This window comes from Telopea speciosissima, chromosome 11, assembly GCF_018873765.1.
Source record: "Telopea speciosissima isolate NSW1024214 ecotype Mountain lineage chromosome 11, Tspe_v1, whole genome shotgun sequence".
NCBI classification, from domain to species: Eukaryota; Viridiplantae; Streptophyta; class Magnoliopsida; order Proteales; family Proteaceae; genus Telopea; species Telopea speciosissima.
In genome coordinates, this window is record NC_057926.1 from 38,839,794 (window position 1) to 38,861,579 (window position 21,786).

At 38.7% G+C, this 21,786-nt stretch overlaps 1 protein-coding gene across 1 annotated transcript; it reads right to left on the reverse strand.

The window, feature by feature from the left end:
* Positions 1-15,339: 15,339 nt before the first annotated feature.
* LOC122645078 lies at positions 15,340-16,748 on the reverse strand. Its single transcript, XM_043838425.1, has 4 exons — positions 16,457-16,748; positions 16,014-16,366; positions 15,904-15,960; positions 15,340-15,783 (listed from the first exon to the last, which is right to left on the reverse strand). The coding sequence occupies exons 1-4, from the start codon at positions 16,746-16,748 to the stop codon at positions 15,340-15,342; spliced, it is 1,146 nt and encodes a 381-aa protein (XP_043694360.1).
* Positions 16,749-21,786: the final 5,038 nt, after the last annotated feature.

Here is a 21,786-nt window from a genome sequence, read left to right on the forward strand (position 1 = left end):
AGGAGTCACTGTAATTGAGAATGCCAATAATGAGTTGATTCCAACTCGTATCCAAACGGGATGGAGAGTGTACATTGACTATAGGAAATTGAATACGGCAACTTGGAAGGACAACTTCCCCTTGCCTTTTATTGATCAGATGTTAGAGAGACTAGCTGGTCATGAATATTATTGTTTTCTTGATGGTTATGCAGGTTATAACCAAATTTCTATTTCTCTAGAGGACCAACACAAAACTACTTTCACATGCCCTTATGGAACCTTTGCTTACCGGCGTATGCCTTTTGGGCTTTGCAATGCCCCTACTACATTCCAAAGGTGCATGATGAGTATCTTTTCTGATATGGTAGAGTACTTCCTAGAGGTGTTTATGGATGATTTTTCTATTCACAACTCTACTTTTTCTAATTGCTTGCATCATCTCTCTTTGGTTCTTAAAAGATGCATAGAAAAGAACTTGGTCCTGAATTGGGAGAAGTACCACTTCATGGTAAAGTAAGGCATAGTTCTTGGTCACATTGTGTCCAAAGAAGGGATCAAGGTTGATAGATCTAAGGTGGACCTTATTGTCAATTTACAACCACCCAAGAGTGTGAAGGACATTAGATCTTTTCTTGGCCATGCAGGTTTTTACAGGAGATTCATCAAGGACTTCAGCCAGATAGCTAGACCTCTCACTTCTCTTTTGGCAAAGGACTGCCCATTTGATTTTTCTTCTGAGTGTCATGATAGTTTTGAGCAATTGAAAAGAGCTTTGACCTTAGCTCCCACTATTCAAGCTCCAAATTGGACAGTTTCATTTGAGGTTATGTGTGATGCCTCTGATTTTACTATAGGGGCTGTTCTTGGGCAAAGAATCAATAAATTGCCCCATATAATTTATTATGTAAGTAGGACTCTTAATGATGCACAAATTAATTATACCACTACTGAGACAGAATTTTTAGCTATTGTGTTTGCTTTAGAGAAGTTTAGGCCCTACTTGGTTGGATCACATGTGATTGTTTATACTAACTATGCAGCTATCAAATATCTTGTGCAGAAGAAAGATGCCAAGGCTTGCCTCATTAGATGGGTCATTTTGTTACAAGAATTTGATCTTGAAATTAGGGATAAGAAAAGGTGTGAAAATTTGGTTGCAGACCATCTATCCCTGCTGCCTAGTTCCTTGATTGTTGATTCTCCAGTCAACGAGAATTTTTCTGATGAGTATCTGATGGCAGTGTCTAGTGAACCTTAGTTTGCTGACATTGTTAATTATCTGATTATGAGTGTGACACCTGCACATTGGTCCACCCAAGATAAGAATCGTTTCTTTTCACAAGTTAAGTATTTTTTTTAGGATGATACTTATCTTTTTAAGACCTGCCCGGATCAAGTAATCTAGAGATGTGTCCCTGATCATGAGCAACAATCTGTCTTATCTTTTTGCCATGATCAGGCTTGTGGAGGCCATTTTGGGCCTAATAAGACTGCGGCCAAGGTTTTACAGTGTGGATTTTATTGGCCTAGTCTGTTTAAAGGTATTTTTACTTATTGCAAGGCATGTTCTTCATGCCAATCCTTAGGGTGTCTTACTAAGAGAAATATGATGCCCCTCAACCCAATTCTGGTGGTTGAGGTGTTTGATGTATGGGATATTGATTTCATGGGGCTTTTCCCTAACTCTTTTGGTAACCTGTACATATTACTTGCTGTGGACTATGTGTCCAAATAGATTGAGACAATTGGTTGTAAGACCAATGACCACAAGGTGGTTGTGAAATTTCTGAAGGAGAACATCTTCTCCCGTTTTGGTACTCCCCAGGCTATCATTAGTGATCGGGACAAGCATTTTTGTAATTGGCCTTTTGAGGCCCTCATAAGAAAGTATGGTGTTATCCATAAGTTGGTCACATCCTACCATCCCCAAACCAGTGGCCAGGTTGAGGTTTCAAATAGGCAGATCAAGCAAATTCTTGAGAAAACCATCAACCCGAACCGTAAGGATTGGTCTAACCGATTGGTAGATACGTTGTGGGCCCATAGGATAGCCTTCAAGACCGATCTTGGTCAATCTCCGTACCATTTGGTGTATGGAAAGGCATGTCACTTACCTGTAGAGATTGAGCACAAGGCCTTTTGGGCTATCAAAAAGCTTAACTTTAACCTACCCACTGCTAGTGCCCATAGGACACTCCAACTATCTAAGTTAGAAGAGCTTAGGAATGAAGCATATGAGAATGCTCGGATTTATAAGGAAAAAACCAAGGTTTTCCATGATAGGCACATTTTGAGAAAATCTTTTGAGGTAGGCCAGAAAATTTTGTTGTACAATTCTCGTTTGCATATCTTTTCAGGTAAGCTACGTTCTCGATGGGATGGCCCCTATATTGTTCAAAAAGTTTATCCTCATGGGGATGTTGAAGTCCTCAATCCAAGTACAGGAGCTACTTTTAAGGACAATGGCCAAAGATTGAAGCCGTACATAGAGATGCCTACTCCAGTTGAAGAAGAGGTCATGGATCTCCATGAGCCTCTTTACCTTGACCCCTGATATCCTGGTATGCATCCCCTCCCTTGTCCTTATTCTTTCTTTTCTGCATGAATTAAGTGTGGGGGGGGTGTGTTGGACTTTAATTGTGAATTCTGTGAATTTTGATTGTGGCGATAGTTTTTGGTTATGTGCATAAGTCTCTTCAATTTGCAAAACGAGAGTGAGAGGGAATTAGGTGCCCTAGCATTCGAAATAATAAAAAAATCCATTTTCAAGGATGGTAGTTGGTTTGTATTCGGTGATGAGGATTGAGTTTGAAAATATGAGTGCTACTTAATGTGATGGTTAGATTCCTCTATGTGTTTATGGACCCCTTTGATCTTTTGGCTAGTAGTTCAGACCAATTTGTTTGTGGCAAGGCATGAAAGTGACAGTGAATGAAAAAAAAAAGAAGAAGAGAGAAACCAAAAGAAAAGTGGAATTCCTTGGGACTAGACACGGCACTGTGCCTCATGAAGCAGGGTGACTTGATCGAAATTCCTTAGAAGGAAACTCAAAAAAAAAAAAAAAAAAAAAAAAAAAACCCTTGCATCAATGTCTCAATGTCTTATGGATACATGCAAAAAGCAAAGCTACCAAGTATTTGGGTGTATAGTGTATACTCCACCATGTCATTCAGAGAACAGTAATGGAGTAGAAAAAGAGTTTATTGTTGAGAAAGAAGAAAAAAAAAAAAAAAAAAAAACTTTTGCCTTAATGCCTGGAAAAGAAAGTATGGTAAAAAATACTCAATGCCTAAGTCATTGATTCCATCGATGCTCTGAGTGGTTTACTTGAAGGTGAGTAGTGTTCAAAAAATATGAGGAGATCCCTTGACCTTGATGCATGCTTGTTACTTGAATTGATGTGGGGTGATAAAATTCAAGTGTGGGGGAACCTTTGGCTCCTTAATCTTTAGTTGAGTATTTCTTTGAGATTGTATGCACTATCTTACTTATGCCATGAGAAAAATTTACATCATTCTTTTTTATTTATTGAATTTTGGGTGTATATTCACTGCAAACACCCACGAGACACAACTTGTCCACTAGGGGTAACCTAGGGGTTGAAAGGCTTGTTGCACATGCGAAGTGCAACCGTGATTCCTATGAAAGTGAGTTAGGATTTTTTTTGCATTTTAGGTTAGTTTTTCTTCTTGTTTTACTTGAAAACAAGTAACGTTCAAGTGTGGGGAAATCTGATGAGCATATTTATATGTGAAATCTTAGGGCATAAAGCATGCATTTTACCACATTGGACAGAGTTACTTTGGTGCTTTCTTGTGTTTTTCAGGTTTTGGGCTATTCTGGACTATCGGGAGCTGCATGTCGCAAGTTACACGGAAAGTTATCTTTTTTTTTTCCATGGCTGTAAGATGACTAAATTTGGAGCAAGTTGGATGTGACGGAACACAAGTACGCATTCGTCTAGGCCACCGTACAATTGATTATTCTTTTCAACCCAAGAAAAGATAATGGGTCAGAAAGGAGCTGTAGTGCAAGCCCATAGTCAGTCTACCACTACCCCAGGACGTTTTTGACATTATAGAAGATATTTCTAAGCAATGGTGGAGATGTACTGCAAGTACAGGACCATTTCGATAATTTTGCATTCTTGAAGAGAGAGAAGGACTGCTACCCACATAGAGGGACCCACATTGCTATTAGATTTCATTAATTTTGAAGGCCCACAAGGTGTCCACGATTTTTATGGGCTGCATTTAATGCCCCACGATTTTTAGAGGACACATTGAGGATTTTGTTATTTGGTTGAGTGGAATCCTAGTCATCACTCTCTCTCTCTCCTCCAACTTTTCAAGGGCATTCTTGGAATTTCACTTGGGATAGATTTATTTTGAAAGATATTTTCTCATTTATGGAAGGTTGAAAAATCAAAGATGCTTTGATTTTATTGCTTGGAGAAGATATCTACAAAGAAAATCAAGCACAAGTTAGAATTAGAAATTTACTCTTCTAGAAATAGAAGGTTTATGTAAACAATATTCTTTTATCTATTTGTTTTCTTTTTTCTTGGGATTCAAGGCAATGTAAAGGAGGAAGGAGAAGAGAATATTCTTTTTTCTTAGAGAATATTTCTCCTACACTTCCCTCTTCTCTCTTCTCCCCTTTCCCCTATAAATACCCCCTACCTCTCTTGTAAATTTTGCTTATTCACTTAGTGAAATTTCTTCTCTTCTTCTCCTTCTAATTTGTGATTTTTGGCTTTTCTAAGTTCTAATTTGTTTTTATGATTTTTAGTTAATGGTTATAATAGGCTTAGTTTATGTTTTAATTTTAATTTAAGTTTTCAATTGGGTTGTAATTTCTTAATTCTAGTTTAGGTTTTAAGCCTTCTAGTCTAAGTTCTTAAGTTGATGACAAAACTTGAAGATTTAGAAGAGTAGGCCATGATAAGTTTATGCAAGTATTCAAGCTTTTCAATTACATTCATGCAAGCACATCCCGGTTTTACTATCTAAACTCTCAATCGCATTCGCCATCTCCTCTATCTCTCTCTATCTTCTTCTTCTTCTCCCTCTATTTCTTTTATTTTAATTTTATATGGTTGTGGTTTGTAGATGCATTTTTATTCTCTTATTTCTTTTTATGTGGTTAGTATGTGTGGCTGCATTTTTATTCCTTTCAATTCACTTTAATTTGATAGGTTAGATGTTCATATGTTAGGACGTCGATTTAATCCCTTAATTTTGTTAGATACTTATGAGTTAGGATTCATTGATTTTTGTTAGTTTAATTAGTTTAATCTAACACTTTAATTTGGCTCACTTCGCATTACTTTTAAGTTAGTTAAATAAAGTGGCGTATATCTCCTCGTGTTCAACCCGTAACTACGATTGACCCGTACGTTTGCGGTTTTATTTTAACTCAAACACTGTGCCTAGACACAGGAGCAAGTGCGATACCGTCTCACCCCTGTGAAATAAAAAATGTCATCCACTTAAAAGAGCTATAAGGAGCGGTGACTAAAAAGAATGGTCTTCCTAATATATTAGGATCATCTAATTACACAATTTCACATGATTGGGCTTTGAAAGATCCCCTAGAGAATCCTTTTCCATTATAATAAATTGTGAAAAAAACCATTACCTAGTCATGTGGAGCCTATGCCCAGACACAAGAGCACGTGAAATTACCATCATTCTTGTAAAATAAAAAAATTTCATCCATGTTGATGCCCTTACATGCAATTTCATTTATCCCGTACCGGTACAAGGGCCACACAACTAGATATCGATTTCTTTCCCATATTATGAGTATTTTAATTATGCTAAGAAAGAGGCGACCCAGACTTAAACAAACACATGAAATTGAAACTGCATCATTAGGCAAAACATTTGCACATGAAGGAGTAACATTGAAGCCCAAAGGCCCATTTCATTGAGAACCCAGCTTTGGCTAGCCCAACCGTGGCTTTAAGTATCAAAGATCAAATCGGTGGTTTGACTGAGTTAGCCCGGGAATGGTGGAGCCTGATCCACCGATAGTGATACTTATCCCTGCCAACCCCATTTACGTATGAAACATTACGATCGTCAATTTATCAAACGCCGTTACCAATCGTTCAAGAATTTTAAATCCTTGGGCCGAACCCGCTGGTTTAAATTGACAATCACAAACTGATTTTGTTGGTGAGTTGGGTATTTTGTGACTCAACTTGTTCCACGGTAGACCTGCCATCTCGACTAATTTGGGGTCATGCCGTCATGGGTTGGCAAATGCCAACATGGTTTGAATTCAGACACGGCGTAGGCTACACAGTTATTGATAACAAGTAAAATAATTTGTAACTTTATTTTTATTTTTATTTTAGGGAAAAAGTTTTCTGTCCGGGAGTGTGGTCTATGCCAGCACTCCCATGAGTCTATCTCTCTCCTCCCCATGTGAAAAGACACCTCTGCCCCTTTATTTTAAGGAGGAGAGAGATAGACACATGGGAGTGCTGGCGTAGGCCACACTCCCGTACAGAAAATTGCTTCCCTTTATTTTATTAGTATAACATATTAGGGGTGCAAGTTTAGCCCTAACGAGTCAGCCTTGGCCCGCCTTGAGCCTGAACAAGGCCTGGGTTGAGATACCCTGACCTGAGGGTAGGTTAGAGTTGGGAATTTCTGGCCTTGAGTTAGGGCTGGGTTGGGACGGGTTAGGATTGAAGCCTCGGGCTAAGCCCAGCCCTGCCAACCCAACCTAGTCTTCTTCTTCATGTTCTTTCTTCTTCTTCTTTCTATCTTTTATTTCTTAATTCTTCTTCTTCTTCTTCTTCTTCTTCTTCCCAACCTCGGGCCAGCCCATGCATCTCCCCCCTCTCCATGGTCAGGGCTAATCAAGGTCAACCCGGCCCGACCCTGAGGGCAGGTCAGGATTGGATTTTCTAGCCTTAAGTCAGGGTCGGGCCGTGCTTGGGCCCAACTAAAAGGACTCAGGGTCGGGCTATGGTTTTAAAAGGCCTGGCCCAACCCAACCATGTTGCAGCCCAATAACATATATCTTCTTTTAATGAGGATAAAATTTTCTCATTCACATGTGTGTTCGAAAAACATTAGAGACAATGGTAATCTTGATAATGATATTATGATAGGTACATTTTGAACTATTTTGAAAATCATTTTTCACCTCTAACTAAAGAACTTTGGCCTTGTTTATTTGTCGGGGACTTAGGTGGGGTGAGAAATGCCGATGTAACACTTTAAAATCCCACCCGAGCCTTGTTTGTTTAACCTGAAACAGTAAACTTATAAAAACTTAGGGAACAACATTAAATGTTTTGTCTGTTAACGTGGCACTTGAAAATCCCACGTCTATGCTATTCAAACTCCCACAAAAAACAAAAGACTTTGGTTAATATTCATGGGAAAAGTAAAAATCTCACCCATGTTTCCTGACCCACTACACTGACTGACTAGTCCCACAACATTTCCATCTCATTTTCCCCATCAAACAAAAGGGGCCTAAGGATAAGACAATATGCATTCAGAAGAAAATTATACGTTCTAAATAAACTCTTAGAGGTGTCATTTAGACGGTCCCATAAAAGTATCGGGTCCATGAGTTTTAAGCAAGACACCAAACACAATATGATAAAAGACACACATCCTCTTAATAATAATAAGGGTAAATTACACGTCACCCTTGGTTTTCAAATGAAACTCAAATCACCCTTTGGTTTTTTGAAAATACTCATCCTTCCTCGCTCTAAAGCAATTGTGTTAGTCTGCTATTAGTTATTGGTGTAAAAGGACTATTTTACCCTTGTATTAAAACATTAGAATTAAATCGTACATCAATACTAGTCAAGGGTAGTTTAGGGATTTAAATTTATTTTACTAGCTGACATCAGCATAAATCTAACGGTAGGGACTAATTTGTTATATTGGGGTCGAATACAAGAGTGATTTGAGTATTTTCAAAAATCAATGATGATTTCAATTTCGTCTGAAAACCAAGGGGTGACATGTAATTTACCCTAATAATAATAATAATAATAATAATAAGAGGTAATAATAATATAACCATGGTTGGCGGACGATTTGCCGATTTGTACAATGAAGATCATTTTTGGTAATGAAAATGACAGCCTATTGATAATGATATTATGGTAACTACATTTTGAATTAAGAGATTTTTATTGGTAACATGTAAAATATATATTTTTCTTTGATCCTCACAAGGAAAAGTAAAATACACTATACTCCGGAGTCAATTGAGCGTTCTCCACGAAAAGGATTGGAGATAGTTGTCAAATTGATGGAAATTGATGGATTGTTTCAATCTGGTCATTTTTTTTTTTTTTTTTTTTTTGGTTGATAAGAGTTTCAATCTGATCTCAACCGCTGATGATGTGGTACTATCTTATTAAATACCTATATTAGTATGGAGAAAGTCGAGGTTAATGTATATTTATAGAAAGGTAAAATATTGTCCCATATATTTGCATCTCCCACGTCAAGTCAATAGGATAATTGGTAATATGATTTAAGAAATGGGTCAATCAACTATCAAACTCTAGTTACTATTTTTTATCATGGACTCATTTTTGAAAGTTTTGAGAGAGGTATTTTTCACGTCATACAATAAATAAAATTTGGGAAAAAGATCTCTACTTGGCGGATCAGGATTGTCTCCAAGGAACCGAGGGCACAGGGTGCTGCTAGGGGGCATCCAACAGTTGAGCTGTGTCGCACACATCTCGGTGCACACCTAGGGATGTGTGCAGCACAACCCAACGGTTGGCAACACCCTCGGCGTGCTGGGCTCCTTGGAGAAGAGCTAAATTCCTACTTAGTGGTATTTCCTATATCCCTCTCACAGGGCACCCTGAAATGAAACCTCTACCCCTTGGGTAGATACCTTGACATGCTCTCCCATTGGCCCAGATGCTTGTGTAGAGACCATGCGACCAAGTAGAGATCTTTTGCCCATAAAACTTCATGAAGGAAAACTTAATTCTCTTACATTTGGATTAATTATTTATTTTAGCAGAAAAGAATGCTATTTGGTCATGTGCGGCACGTGGTTCCTAGGATTAGACACAGGGTCATGCGAATTGACTATCGCACCCCCATGAAAAGGTAGAAATCCCTGAGGATGTGACTGTCATTTTGGGCGGCCTTGTGTTTAAGCACAGGAACCGCACGCCGCATGTGACCAGGTAGCGTTCTTTTCTCTATTTTAGGTAAAGAGAACACTACATGGTCACGTGCGACGCATGGCTCCTACGCCTAGACATAGGGCTACGTGAAATGATTGTCGCACCCTCAGAGATTTTCGCCTTTCCATGAAAGTGGAACAGTCATTTCGAACAGGTAACATTCTTTTCCGCTTTATTTTATTTATTTTTTGACTCTAATGTATAATTAGTTCTGGATAAAACTTTAAAAGTAGCTAGGAATGGAGTGGAGGTCATACACCAAAATTGAGTGCCATTTGATAGTCAATTTGCTGAATATTTTTTGGTCTATCCTAATCTACTAACTACAAAGGGAAGGATAAAACAAACCAACACAATCTACAACTACCATGGGGTGGGGATAAGGATGTCAAAATCAAACCAAAATAGTTTATCGAAATCGAATCGAATCGAACCGTTTAAACCAAAATGTTTAATAAATTGTTCAGTTATGGTTTCAAAATTGAGGCTGTTTAGTTAAATAGTTCGAACCGAATTGAACCATTTAATCGAATAAACCGTTTAACACTCTTAAATGTATATAAATGTGTCAAAATCAAATGAAAACCGGTTACCAAACCGAACCGTTTAAAACCAAAATCTTGAAACTATTTAATAAATGGTTCGATTATGGTTTCAAAATTGAGACCGTTTAATTAAATGGTTTGAACAGAACCAAACCATTTAACCGAAACTGTACCATTTAATACCCTTAGGTGGGGGTAGAGGGAAAGAGTGTCATTTAACGGCACAAATGTGACCAGGATAGTAGAACCCTTGACCTCCTAGGGGGCATGCATTCCAACTGACAAGCCTCCAACCAACCGAGCTAACGATTGCACGTTCACCAATTTGCTGAACCTACTCAATGAGAAATGGTCCAAGTTCTAAGGTGCACCAAAGAAGAGTATAAACAATCTCGTTGTTTGTGCATTGAACCAGTGAACTAGGTCGCGTCACCCTTTTAGAATCAGTTATAAGGACCATGTATCATAATCTTGATCTTCATAATCATTTAATAACAATAATAAATAATAGGGAAAAAGAACTCCGCTTGGTCATGTGGCTCCTATGCCCAGATATAGGAGGACACGAAATTACTACCTATACGTTCTTGAAATCGAAAAAAACCCATCGGTGTTGATGTCCCTACGCATGCTCTCATTGATCCCCACACTGGTGTAGGGCTACATGACCAAGCAGTGATTTATTGCCCTAAATAATAATAATGAAAATTGTTACTACACTATCAGTGGACCATTGCCTTCTCACATGTTTTTTTTTATAATTATTTTCAAATGATGCAAATTCACATTGCCGAAACGTGAGAGATTCCCCCACCCCGGCAACGTGGAGAATTATCTTCCATTATAATAAATTGAGAAAAAGAATATTGTCTGGTCGCATGGATCCTACGCCCAGACATAGAGCGTATGAAATTACCATCTCAACTCTGTGAAATAAAAAAAAATCTCATCTATGTTGATGCATTTATCCGTATTTTCACATTGGCCCCATATTGATACAGGAACCACACGATCAGACAACGATCTCTTACCCATATTATGAGTGTTTTAATTATGCAAGCAAAGAGACGACCCAGACTTTAAAAGGGAACAGTGTCTTAATAGTAGATAAGGTTGTTGTAGTGGGGCTCGGCAAAACATGTGCACATGAAGGAGAACGGATGGAAGTCATGTATGCATTAAGGAGTAATAATGAGACCCAAAAGCCCATTTCTTTGAGAAGCCAGCTTTGGCTAGCCCAAAGGCCCATTACATGAGGATCGTCAATTTGTTAAACACCGTTGCCAACAGTTCACGAATTTTAAATCCTTGTCCGCCCAATCCGCTGGTTTAAATGGCCAATCATAATCGGATTTTGTCAGTGAGTTGGGTGTTTTGTGACTCAACTTGTTTCAGCTCAAATCATTTAATTAAATGATCTCTAAGTTTGAAACTATAATCAAACCATTTATTAAACAGTTTCACGATTTCGGTTTAAAATGATTCGAGTCGGTTTGATAAACGGTTTTTGTTTGATTTTAACGCATTTATGTATATTTAAGAGTGTTAAACGGTTTATTCGGTTAAACAGTTCAAGTTCGGTTCAAACTATTTAACTAAACAACCTCAATTTTGAAATCATAACCGAACCATTTATTAAACGGTTTTATGATTTCGGTTTGATTTTGACACATTTACTCTGAGGGGCGTAGGGTGAGGGGCGTAGGGGGCACCACCAAGCATGGATCTTTTTTTTTCTATTGCCCATGTGTTGTAAGTTAGTGGGCGGCGATCGTGGCATCAATGGGATGGCGGGATGGGGCATCATACAAGAGGGGCAGGAGTCATTTCAAAGTGGGAAGAGCGGTTGGATTGTGTCCATCAAACCCGATTAATTTGAAATAAATAAATTTAATTTAATCATCATTGCATGAATTTATTTACAGTTTTATAAGTTTAGGGAAAAAGTTCTCTGTCCGAGAGTGTGGCCTACGCCAGCACTCCCATGAGTCTATCTCTCTCCTTCCCATGTGAAAAGACACCTCTACTCCCTTGTTTTAAGGAGGAGAGAGATAGACACAATGGAGTGCTGGCGTAGGCCACACTCCCATGCAGAAAACTACTTCCTATAAGTTTATTTCATGGGTCTTCATCCAAAACGATTCTTGACTAGGGATAGGACCCGATATTTTGTTCTTATGATTGTTACATTGTATGTCACTAGAAAAGTTGTTTTTAGGACATAAATGTAAGTACACATTATTTCTGTGTATAGAAAAAAATATGGTACAAATTCTCACGTGTTACTGTCTGTCGTCTTAAGGAGAGATGCTCACTCATCACCAATGACCCTTTGACCTGAGAGATTCTTATCGTTACGGTGTCAAATTATGGGTTTTAGTACACCAATGGTTGATGTCGCATGGACTATATATCGGTGTACTAGATTCATGATAGTGCATCGTGAACGAAAGAGATGCTCAACATGAAATTCATCACCCTTGATTGGGGAATATCAGGTAGAAACAATGCATGTGATCAATCGGACTGGAATCTGGATCCAATGGCATTTTTATAAATGGTTTACAAAATTTATTTTCTAATTATTAAAACATATTAGTATATAATTTCAAATAATGTTTAATTGCATTTTTTGACCGTTTGATTGTAATCACATGATCTCTAATTAAGGATATGTACGATGAATTAAAGTTTGATAGTATTTAATTACATGCCTTATAATCCGTCATGCAATATTGTTGAGTGGAGGATCTTATATGCGAATTAAATAGTTTAATTATGCATGACATTTAAGTGAGAAATTAAAATATGAGTCTGGGGATTGAGAGTTGCAAAGGTGGGGTACTTTTTTTTTTTTTTTTGTGATAAATGCTAATATGTAACGGTATTTACCGGGAAGTTGGGGGCAAAAATGTCAAAAAAAAAAAGAAGATACATAGTTAGGGGAGGGACACTATTTTGGGTAGTTTTGTAAACTGAAACTCATTTTTGTATAATCTTATTAAGTGAAACATTGGCTGGGTAATTTGGTAAACTGATACTCATTCTTGTGTAATCTTATAATTTTCCCTAAAATCAATCTAGTATGTGTTCCACATTGAGCACAATGACTCAGACACAGATATTCCATGATATTTGATTGCTTCTTTCTCCTCTATTCTACTATATTAAACTATGGTCGTTTACCAAAAAAAAAAAAAAACTATGGTCAATCCGTCAATATTTCATTAGCCATGATTACTGTATTTGATTTTGTATAGCTCAAGTTAACATATACAATGAAAAATTGAAGGAATTAACAAAACACAAGGAGGAAGGTAATAGAACTTACCTCCTCATTGGATCGGCAAACTTGCCATGTTGTCCAATGTGCCTCCCTCACCTACTAGCATAAATTTTCAGAGAATCTTTTGGATTTTTTTGTCACTCAAATGCAAAAATTGATGGTGATTTTCTGTCATACTTGATCAAGCCATGGACCCTTTCCTTATATCACAAAGTTGTAACCCTCATTCCTTCCATCATGGAAGAAAGGGTTCCAACTTAACACATTTAGTCACCAAAAAGGCAGGGGGAATATTGTGTGATGAAGAATGGAGAGTCTATTTCTATTTCTAAATTCTAAAAAGTTAGAAGGAGAGAGAATAGTAGAATTAAGCCTGCCTGACTTTTTTTTTGGAGGTAAACAACCTGACTTATTCAAGAAGGATAAAAATAAACAATGAATAAACATTTAATCCATTTAAAAAAACCATTCGAGGAAATATGCATTTGTCTAACAATTACTTCAAGTCATTTTGAAGTATATGGAGTCTTGTTTAATCTTAATTTGAATCATTATCGTTTATATGATATTTTAAATCATGACAAATATCATAACATAATATGAATTAAGATCACATCGCCAGTAGTTTGAAAAAGATTAAAATTGGAAAGATATGGTTCATTTATAATAGTGTAATATTTTTAAATATTCAATTTGAATCATTGCCATTCAATAAGCATTTTTTATTTTTTTTTGGTAAACAGAATAACTATTGAAGAACACGGATTACACTCTTGGGATCTGAGATTGAATCAACAGAAACACAAGGGTCGGAATTGGGCCACACTATCCTATCCGTAAGAGATAGAGCCCTCCTGGCAAGGGAATCAGCCACAACATTGGCTTCCCTTAGAATATATTGAAATGAAACTTGTTCAAAATAAGTAACCAGATGTTTAATATCACTAACACTCGGCCTAATTGGGAGAGCTGGAATCTTCGTGAAATCACGGAGATAAGAGATAACCTCTTGGTTGTCACTTTCCACCACTAGCATATAGGTTCCTTCTGAAAGAGCCTCAAGTAATCCATCCCTAATATCCATTGCCCCTCCAACCAGAATATTGTTGAACATAGAAGGGGTTGATACAGCCACCCGAGACTCACCAAGATGATTTCGAATTAGAAACCTAAACCACTTCGATTTTTGTTTGGGTTCCAAGAGGCATCACAGTTGAGCTTGAAACTACCAAGAGGGGGAGCCGTCCAAGTTGAGACCATGGAGGTTGATGAAGGCAACGAAGTAGTCGTCGACCTTGGAGGAGGCATGGAAGCCACAAGAAAATCAGTGCATGCATGATGTGCTGAAAAGATCACATCAATAGGAGATTCAGCCTTGATGAAAACAATAGAGCATTCCGAGAATACCTTAGATGCCAACATATAAATGAAGCCAGGGATATAGCTTGCTTAGCAGCTGGTTTCCCCATAGAAAAAAGAGAAGACCATCCCGATATTCACCCAGATAACCGCACATTCTCAGGGACATGTTGAGGATAATTACAGCCAAACCATATAGCCCGTGCAAAGGGGCAGCACAAAAGAATTTGTTCATTTGTTTCTTAAGCCACTCCACAACGTAAACACTACCTATCAATTGGAACTCGCCGTTGATGAAGGGCTACACTAGAAGCAATACCATCACCGCAAGCCCTCCATAGGAAGTGTTTAATTTTTGGCAAAGAGGAACAACTCCAAATAGATTTTCAAACTGAAGAAGGTACCTCCTTCCACTACGGCAAGGTTGTAGATGAGGAATTTCTCTCCTCCTTTTCCACCCATTGGTTACTCAAGAGATGGTAGGTGCTCTTGGCCGAGTAGATACCGCTCTTTGAAGCTCCCCATAATTGACAGTCATTAGATGGAAAAAGCCCTAATTGAATTTGAAGAATGACCTCTTTATCCAAGGGATGGAAATAAAGGTCCAAGAGATCATGCTTCCACCGTCTATTATTCTCATCTATTAAATCTGAAACCTTCAACAAAGGGCAATCAACAAGAGAGGCGTGTTATACCTTAAATTCGGGGAGAGATGGGATCCATCGATTTGTCCATATGTTCATTTGTTCACCATTGCCAATATGCCATATAAGACCTAACTCAAGCACTTTCCGTCCCTCTATTATACTCCGCCATGCCCAAGATGGGTTAGAACCCATTTTTGCTTGCAAGAATTCCCTATTTGGAAAATAGATAGCTTTGGTAAATTGTGCACAAATAGAGTTTGGATCGCTTCACAGCCACCAAACCACCTTCGATAAAAGAGCCTTATTATGTAAGGCCGGATCTCAAAATCCCAAGCCACCCTTCTCCTTGGATTGGCAAAGCCTCAACCATGAGATCCAATGAATCTTCCTTTTATCCGAACCATCACCCCAAAAGAAATTTATTGCTGCTTTCCCAAGACAATCATGTTGTGAGGAAGGGAGTTTGAAATGTGAGCAGGCATAATTTGCCATTGAGAAGACAATAGACTTTAACATAACCTCTTTACCAGCATAAGAAAGAAGTTGTTGCTTCCAACTGCTTAGCTGCTTCCCTGTTTTGTTAGAAATATCCTTAAATAGAATAGATTTTGACAATCCAAATTCTGTAGGTAGGCCAAGATATATGGATGGGCTCTTACCACAAGAAAATTTGACAATGCAGGAAAACCACTGTCGAAAACGGAGTGGTGTGTTGGGGCTAAAGGAGAGGGAGGACTTTCTTAAATTCACTGCTTGCCCACTTGCCTTACAATAAGTCTCCAAACAAAGCTTCAATTGGCACACCTCTGGGAGCTTTGTTTTTTAAAATAATAAACAATCGTCGACAAATAATAGATGAGAAATCTGCTTTGTGCAATTTCAAACCTGAATGCCTCTTAGAAGGCCACTGCTTTCTGAGGTTGATATAATACTGCTAAGGGCCTGAGAGCATAAAATGAATAATGTTGGAGATAGCGGGTTGTTCTGCCGTATACCCCTCGATGGTATAACCGTTCTCGAATGCCACCATTGATGATCAGCTTATATGATACAAACTTAAGACTGGACATGACCATTTGAACCCAGTGAGTTGAAAAACCGAATTGAAGGAGGAACTGCTCAAGAAAGACCCATTCAACTCTATCATTCGCCTTCTTCATGTCTAGCTTCAAAGCCAAAAAACGCTTCTTGCCCTTCTTCTTGTGGTTGATATAATTGAAGATCTCATAAGCGACGAAGACATTGTCAGAAATTGATCTGTTTGGAATGAAAGCTGATTGGGTAGGAGAGATTAGCAAATCCATGACTTCCTTGAGGCGATTTGCCATTATTTTAGTGGCAACCTTCACTACAATTGGGCATTAACTGATTGGTCTATAATGCTCTGCATATTCCGGGTTAGAATTTTTTGGAACTAAACATAAGAGAGTCTCATTACATTTAGATGGTAATTGACCCTTAGTGAAAAAGTCATGAACAAAAGTAAAGAGATCCTCCTGAGTGACATCCCAATATTTCTGAAAAAATGCAGGGGGAAGCCCATCTAGACCTGGTGACTTTAAAAGCGCCATTGCAAATAGAGCTGTTTGAATCTCCTCCTTTGTAGGAGCTGCACATAATTTGCCATTCATTTCCTCCAACACCTGTGGTTGAATAGAAAGAAGAATTTGTTGTAGCGCTCCTTGATCCACCCCTTCTGATAGGAAAATGTGGTTATAGTACTTGTGCATTTCTTGATAGATTTGTGCCTCTATTTGAGTCCAAGTCCCATTTGAAGTCTTGAGCCGCAGGATTCTATTGTTGCTACGCCTTTGAATGGTGGACCTATGGAAGAACTTCGTATTGTGGTCCCCTAGCTGTGCCCAGGACAAACATGACTTTTGCCTCCACATTTCCTCCTCTCTTGCGAATTCCTCATTTAGAAGCTTAATAATCTCCTCCTCACGAGTCTAGCTAGAAATTGAGTTAGAACCCTGTTGCAAAATAAGAAGTTCATGTTGCAAACGTTTAATCTTTGTTTGTCCATTACCGAACGACTCCTTATTCCACTTTTGAAAGACTGGCTTACAGTTCGCCATCTTTTGATAAAGCACAGGAGAAGAAGAAGCAATAGTGCTTGATGTCCATGCTGTGATGACAATTTTTTTTTGCAATCTGGGTGTCTGAACCACATCAATTCGAAACAGAATGGTCTTTGGGCTTTGAATTTTCCATCCTTAGTGTCAATTAAAAGTGGGTTATGATCAGAATTTATAGCTAGTTTAATTAACACTGCAGCATCTAGGAAGGTAGATCTCCATGAAAGATTTGTTAGGGCACGATCAAGCTTGACCTTGATATTTGCTGCCCCTTGTCTTTTATTAGACCAAGTATATAAAGATCCATGAAAGCACAAGCGTCAACAAAATGACGAAACTGATCAATATCCCGAGATCACGCACCATTACCCCCTTTCTTCTCGTGTCAAGAAAGAAAGGAATTGAAATCCCCATAACAAAGCTAATTGGAATTACGGCCGCTACCCAAATTAATAATTTTATCCCATACAACTTGTCTATTAGTTTTGACAAGGTCACCATACACTGATGTCACAAAGAAAGACATACCATTAGCTAAACTAACCTCAGAGTCAATAAGATGCCGGTCTACCGATAAAACATCAATATGAATGTCACTCTACCAAAAGAGAGCAAGTCCATCCGAGGAACCTTGAGCATCAAACGAAAAACAATGCTGCACACGTAATCTCTTTCGAAGACGATCAACTTTCTCCTTTCGGCTTTTTGTTTCAATCAGAAAAATAATATTAGGCTTCTTGGTACGGGTTAGGTGCAAAAGAGATTGAACTGTCGAAGTCCTCCCCAACCCCGACAGTTCCTGTTGATCTTCATGATGTCCCATGGAGCTGTACCTCCACAGCTTCCACGGGGGTAGACACTAAAAAATGCTCAGTTGTTGCTAAAGTGGTCGAGGCCTGGAGCCAAGTTTCACCATTAACCTCTAGACATGGTCGCTTATGCTTCTCCTTGGATGGTGCAAATTCCAGGTAACAATGTGTCTCAGTAGGTAAATCTGGTGCTATATGGATATTAGAGGTATCCATAGCATCATTAGGATTGGGTACGTTCAAGTTTAGGGTTAGGTTTAGGTTATCAAGTGAGGGATGTGAGTGGGGGGGTGGTCATAACACCTAGTCGTTTGGGCTGGAGTACCGGGTGGTGATGAATGGGATAAGTTAACGGTCGAAAGGTGAGGGAGAAGGGCATTCAAAAGTTGAGGAATTTATGGATGTTGCATTAATGGGTTAGAAAGGATGGAGTGGGGAAGATTATGGGCCGAGAGATGGGGGAGGGACTGATGAGTTATGGTAATGGGAGAAATGGGAGTAATGGGGCTGTTACATGTGTTTGTGGAGGAAGTAATGGGAGTAATTGGAGCAATGGAGTTATGTTGAAACGTGGGAGTAATGAGGGCTGCTACATGTTTTTGTGAAAGGAGTGGGCTGGGGATCATTACAGGTGTAATGAGAGTTCTGGAGGCTTGTGAGAATGATGGTGAGTCATGGGAGTTAATGTGGTTCATGTGAGAATGGTTTCTGTTACAGGTGTAGCTAAGGGGAGAGAGAAATATGGCGTAACAGCTGTAATGAAGGAGTGATGAGGCTAGGACGTGGGAGTAATGGGCGACGTTACCCGATTTGTCGTTGGAGGTGGAGTATGTGCATTTACTCCTTGGTGGTAGGTAGAAAGTGTATTGATGGAGGTTGTAGCGTGACATGCTCTGATAGCCGGAGACGGAGGAGAGACCCCGAAACAACCTCGAATCTTCAAAAAGCAGACAAGGTGCCTGTTCAAGGCTTTGGATATCAGGAACAAATCTCCTTATAGTGTTATCTAAACGCCGCAGAGATAAGCCCGACACTTACTGTTGATTGACAGAAAAATGTAGATCACAACGACTCTCCTCATGGCCGATAGTGCCACACCCATAGTAGAAAATCGGCAGACGTTCATAACAAATGGTGGCCTGTAGTTCAACACCAGAGCGACAACGAACACATACCACAGATCGCAATGGTTTCCTGATATCCACACTCACCCTACAACGAAGAAATTGAATTCGAACACCTGCTTGGTAACTCGTAATAACCATTGCCTTGTGCAGATGTCCAACCTTGGATGCAAGTTGGAGGGTAAACTCCAAGGTCATGAACTCCTGAGGAACATTATAGAATTGTACCCAGAAGTCCAAGAAACCAAAACAATATTCACCATCGCTTCTCCATTTCTCCTACATGAGTAGATTACTAGAAACTATCCAAGGTCCCTCCGCCCAGACATTGGTCATATCATTCTGATGGTTGAAACGAAAGAGGTACTGTTCACTTCTAATGGAGTTATAACAACACCAAACTTTGTATTCCATGCTGAAATTAGTGCCTCTGTGACTGCTTGATAGCGATGAGGCCTGCCGGGGAGAACCAAACCAACCAAAGTTAGATCCAAAGAGTTAGCAGCCTGCGCTTCTGTAAAATCATCTACTTCTAGGATATCATCGTCGATATCCAGAGTTGATTCGGGATGGTCTACCATATTAGAATATGAGGTTCCTTCACCCGGAGGAGGCGGCGGTAAACGCTGCATTAGCAAGATTTGCGATGGAACTAAACCAAACACCATCAGGGAGACTATGAATCACTCATACAGAGGAGAAAAAACACGCCTAAAAGCGGACTGCAGATAATCAATAAGCATTTTAAACCATGGTAAACATGATGTAACAACTTGATCTTAATAGATTAGGCTGTAAAAAATTTCAAAATTATTTGAATAGAAAATATATAATTTAACCATTATTATTTTTTACATTTTTTAAATTTTGATTTGCATCATAACATTTCATTTAACATTTGATCTTATATATATATATATATATTTTTTTTTTTTGAATTGGGAGCTTATATATATATATATTTTACTAGGGGGAGCCCCAAGGAGAGTTGATCTTATGACCTCTTACTTTTGAGGTGTTGGTCTTTGCCAACTGAGCAACCCCCTTGGGATGATCTTATCAATATTTGAATAGACTAATTCCAATCCAAGTTTTAAAATCATTACTTGGGTCAAATTTTTGACATATGAGCAGAAGACCACAAGGCATATATTTTTTAATGAAAATAGGCGTAAATTAATTAAAATAAATCAAACACACAAAGATCCAACATATTGTTTAGTCTAGCATGACTGGCCAATCGATGGGATGGCCTAATGAGAGGTCTAGGTTGTTTAGCACCAGTTACAGACCCAAAAGATGAAAAAGCGTTTGAATATCAAAAAGAAAATGGAAGAGTTCCCATGACCGGGGGTATTTGTCTGTATCCATCAGTCAATGAGTCACCTTCAGAGAGCCTGTCCATATGATTAAGTCCCTGCAATTCATTTGGAGTGCCCTTTCGATTCCTTCTTTGATTCCTCTGAGTTTCGTTTCTTATGTTGAACCTGCATAACCATAATTCATACAATAATCCACGGAACCATTTAGACTTAAAATAATAGATCCCCAGCCTCCCTTATTATTGGACATATCAAAGCTTCCATTAGAGATGATGAGGGTGCAATCAGAAGGGGGGAAGTTCTGATAGAAGCCGATGTTATGCCTAGTCTCCTCAGGGGTGTCAATCTTATCACCCTCAATTTCTGTTGAAGGCTCATCCAAAATCCCATAGCTAAAGAGTTTATTTTCCCTGATCCATTAGTCATCCACTTTCTGCATGATTGAGTGAGGATAGAAAATTCTTTTATGAAAAACCACATCATTCCTGCTTTGCCAAATGAAATAGAGGGTAATTCTTATAATGCCAAGAACCCTGTTTGCCTCCGACTTTGAGAGGGGATCAATGAGGGTACAAAAAGCAACCATCAAATTATTCCCTAACATAAATTCAGTTTGAAGACCCAAAGGACCCGCTGTCCAAATTCTCTTAATACAGCAACAAGAGAGGAAAATGTGCCATTGAGATTCAGGTTCAATCTTACACAAGGGACAAAGTGGTGAAACTGAGTCTATCCATCTAAGCTTATCACTTCCAAAGGAAAAGTTTAAATTTTGGGTGGATATTGAGTTTCCACATTTTTTTTCCACAAAGGTGAATCTGTAGGTGGTTTAGCGGAGAATTTTCCTGTTTTAGTGAGAAGACAAATTAGATGATCATCATGAGTGGTTTGTCAGGGGGATAGAAAGGATTTTTTTAGTGATGGATTGGGAAAAGAGAGATCATATGAGGGGAGCATTCTAGGACCTAGACCACAAGGCATATTGATCCAGTTAGCAATATTGGTAAAAAAATTGTGCTACACTGGAAAACCTTCCTAAGTGGGCTGTGCATGAAGATTCCTCCCAAAATTGGGTAAAAAAGGTTTAAAAAAAGAAGAAGAAGCTGTTTGGTCACGTGGAGTCTGCACTAGACACAAGGGTGCACAGAATTACCACTCAACCCCCATGAAATAAAAAATTCTATCCATATGGACCATAGATGGCCAACACTAGTACGAATTTTTATCTTCTCACGTACGGTGCACCATCTAGTGCACTACACTTGAGCATCTGACGATGGCCATGAGATTGATAGGATGAACTTAAAAGGTTCACTGCCCAGTACATCGTTGGATGCACAAGTAAAGTGCACTGCACTTGAGAGGATAAAGATCCGATTGATAAACGGGCCACGCGACAAGACAACGATTTGCTATATAAAAAAAAGGAAAAAGT

Coding starts and splice junctions, on each gene's coding strand:
- LOC122645078 (XM_043838425.1), bottom strand. CDS start 16,748: ATGCACAAGTACTATAACCACATTTTCCTATCAGAAGGGGTGGATCAA. Junction 15,961..16,013: donor AACGGTTATACCATCGAGGG/GTATACGGCAGA, acceptor TTATGCTCTCAG/GCCCTTAGCAGTATTATATC. Junction 15,784..15,903: donor GCCTTCTAAGAGGCATTCAG/GTTTGAAATTGC, acceptor ACTTATTGTAAG/GCAAGTGGGCAAGCAGTGAA.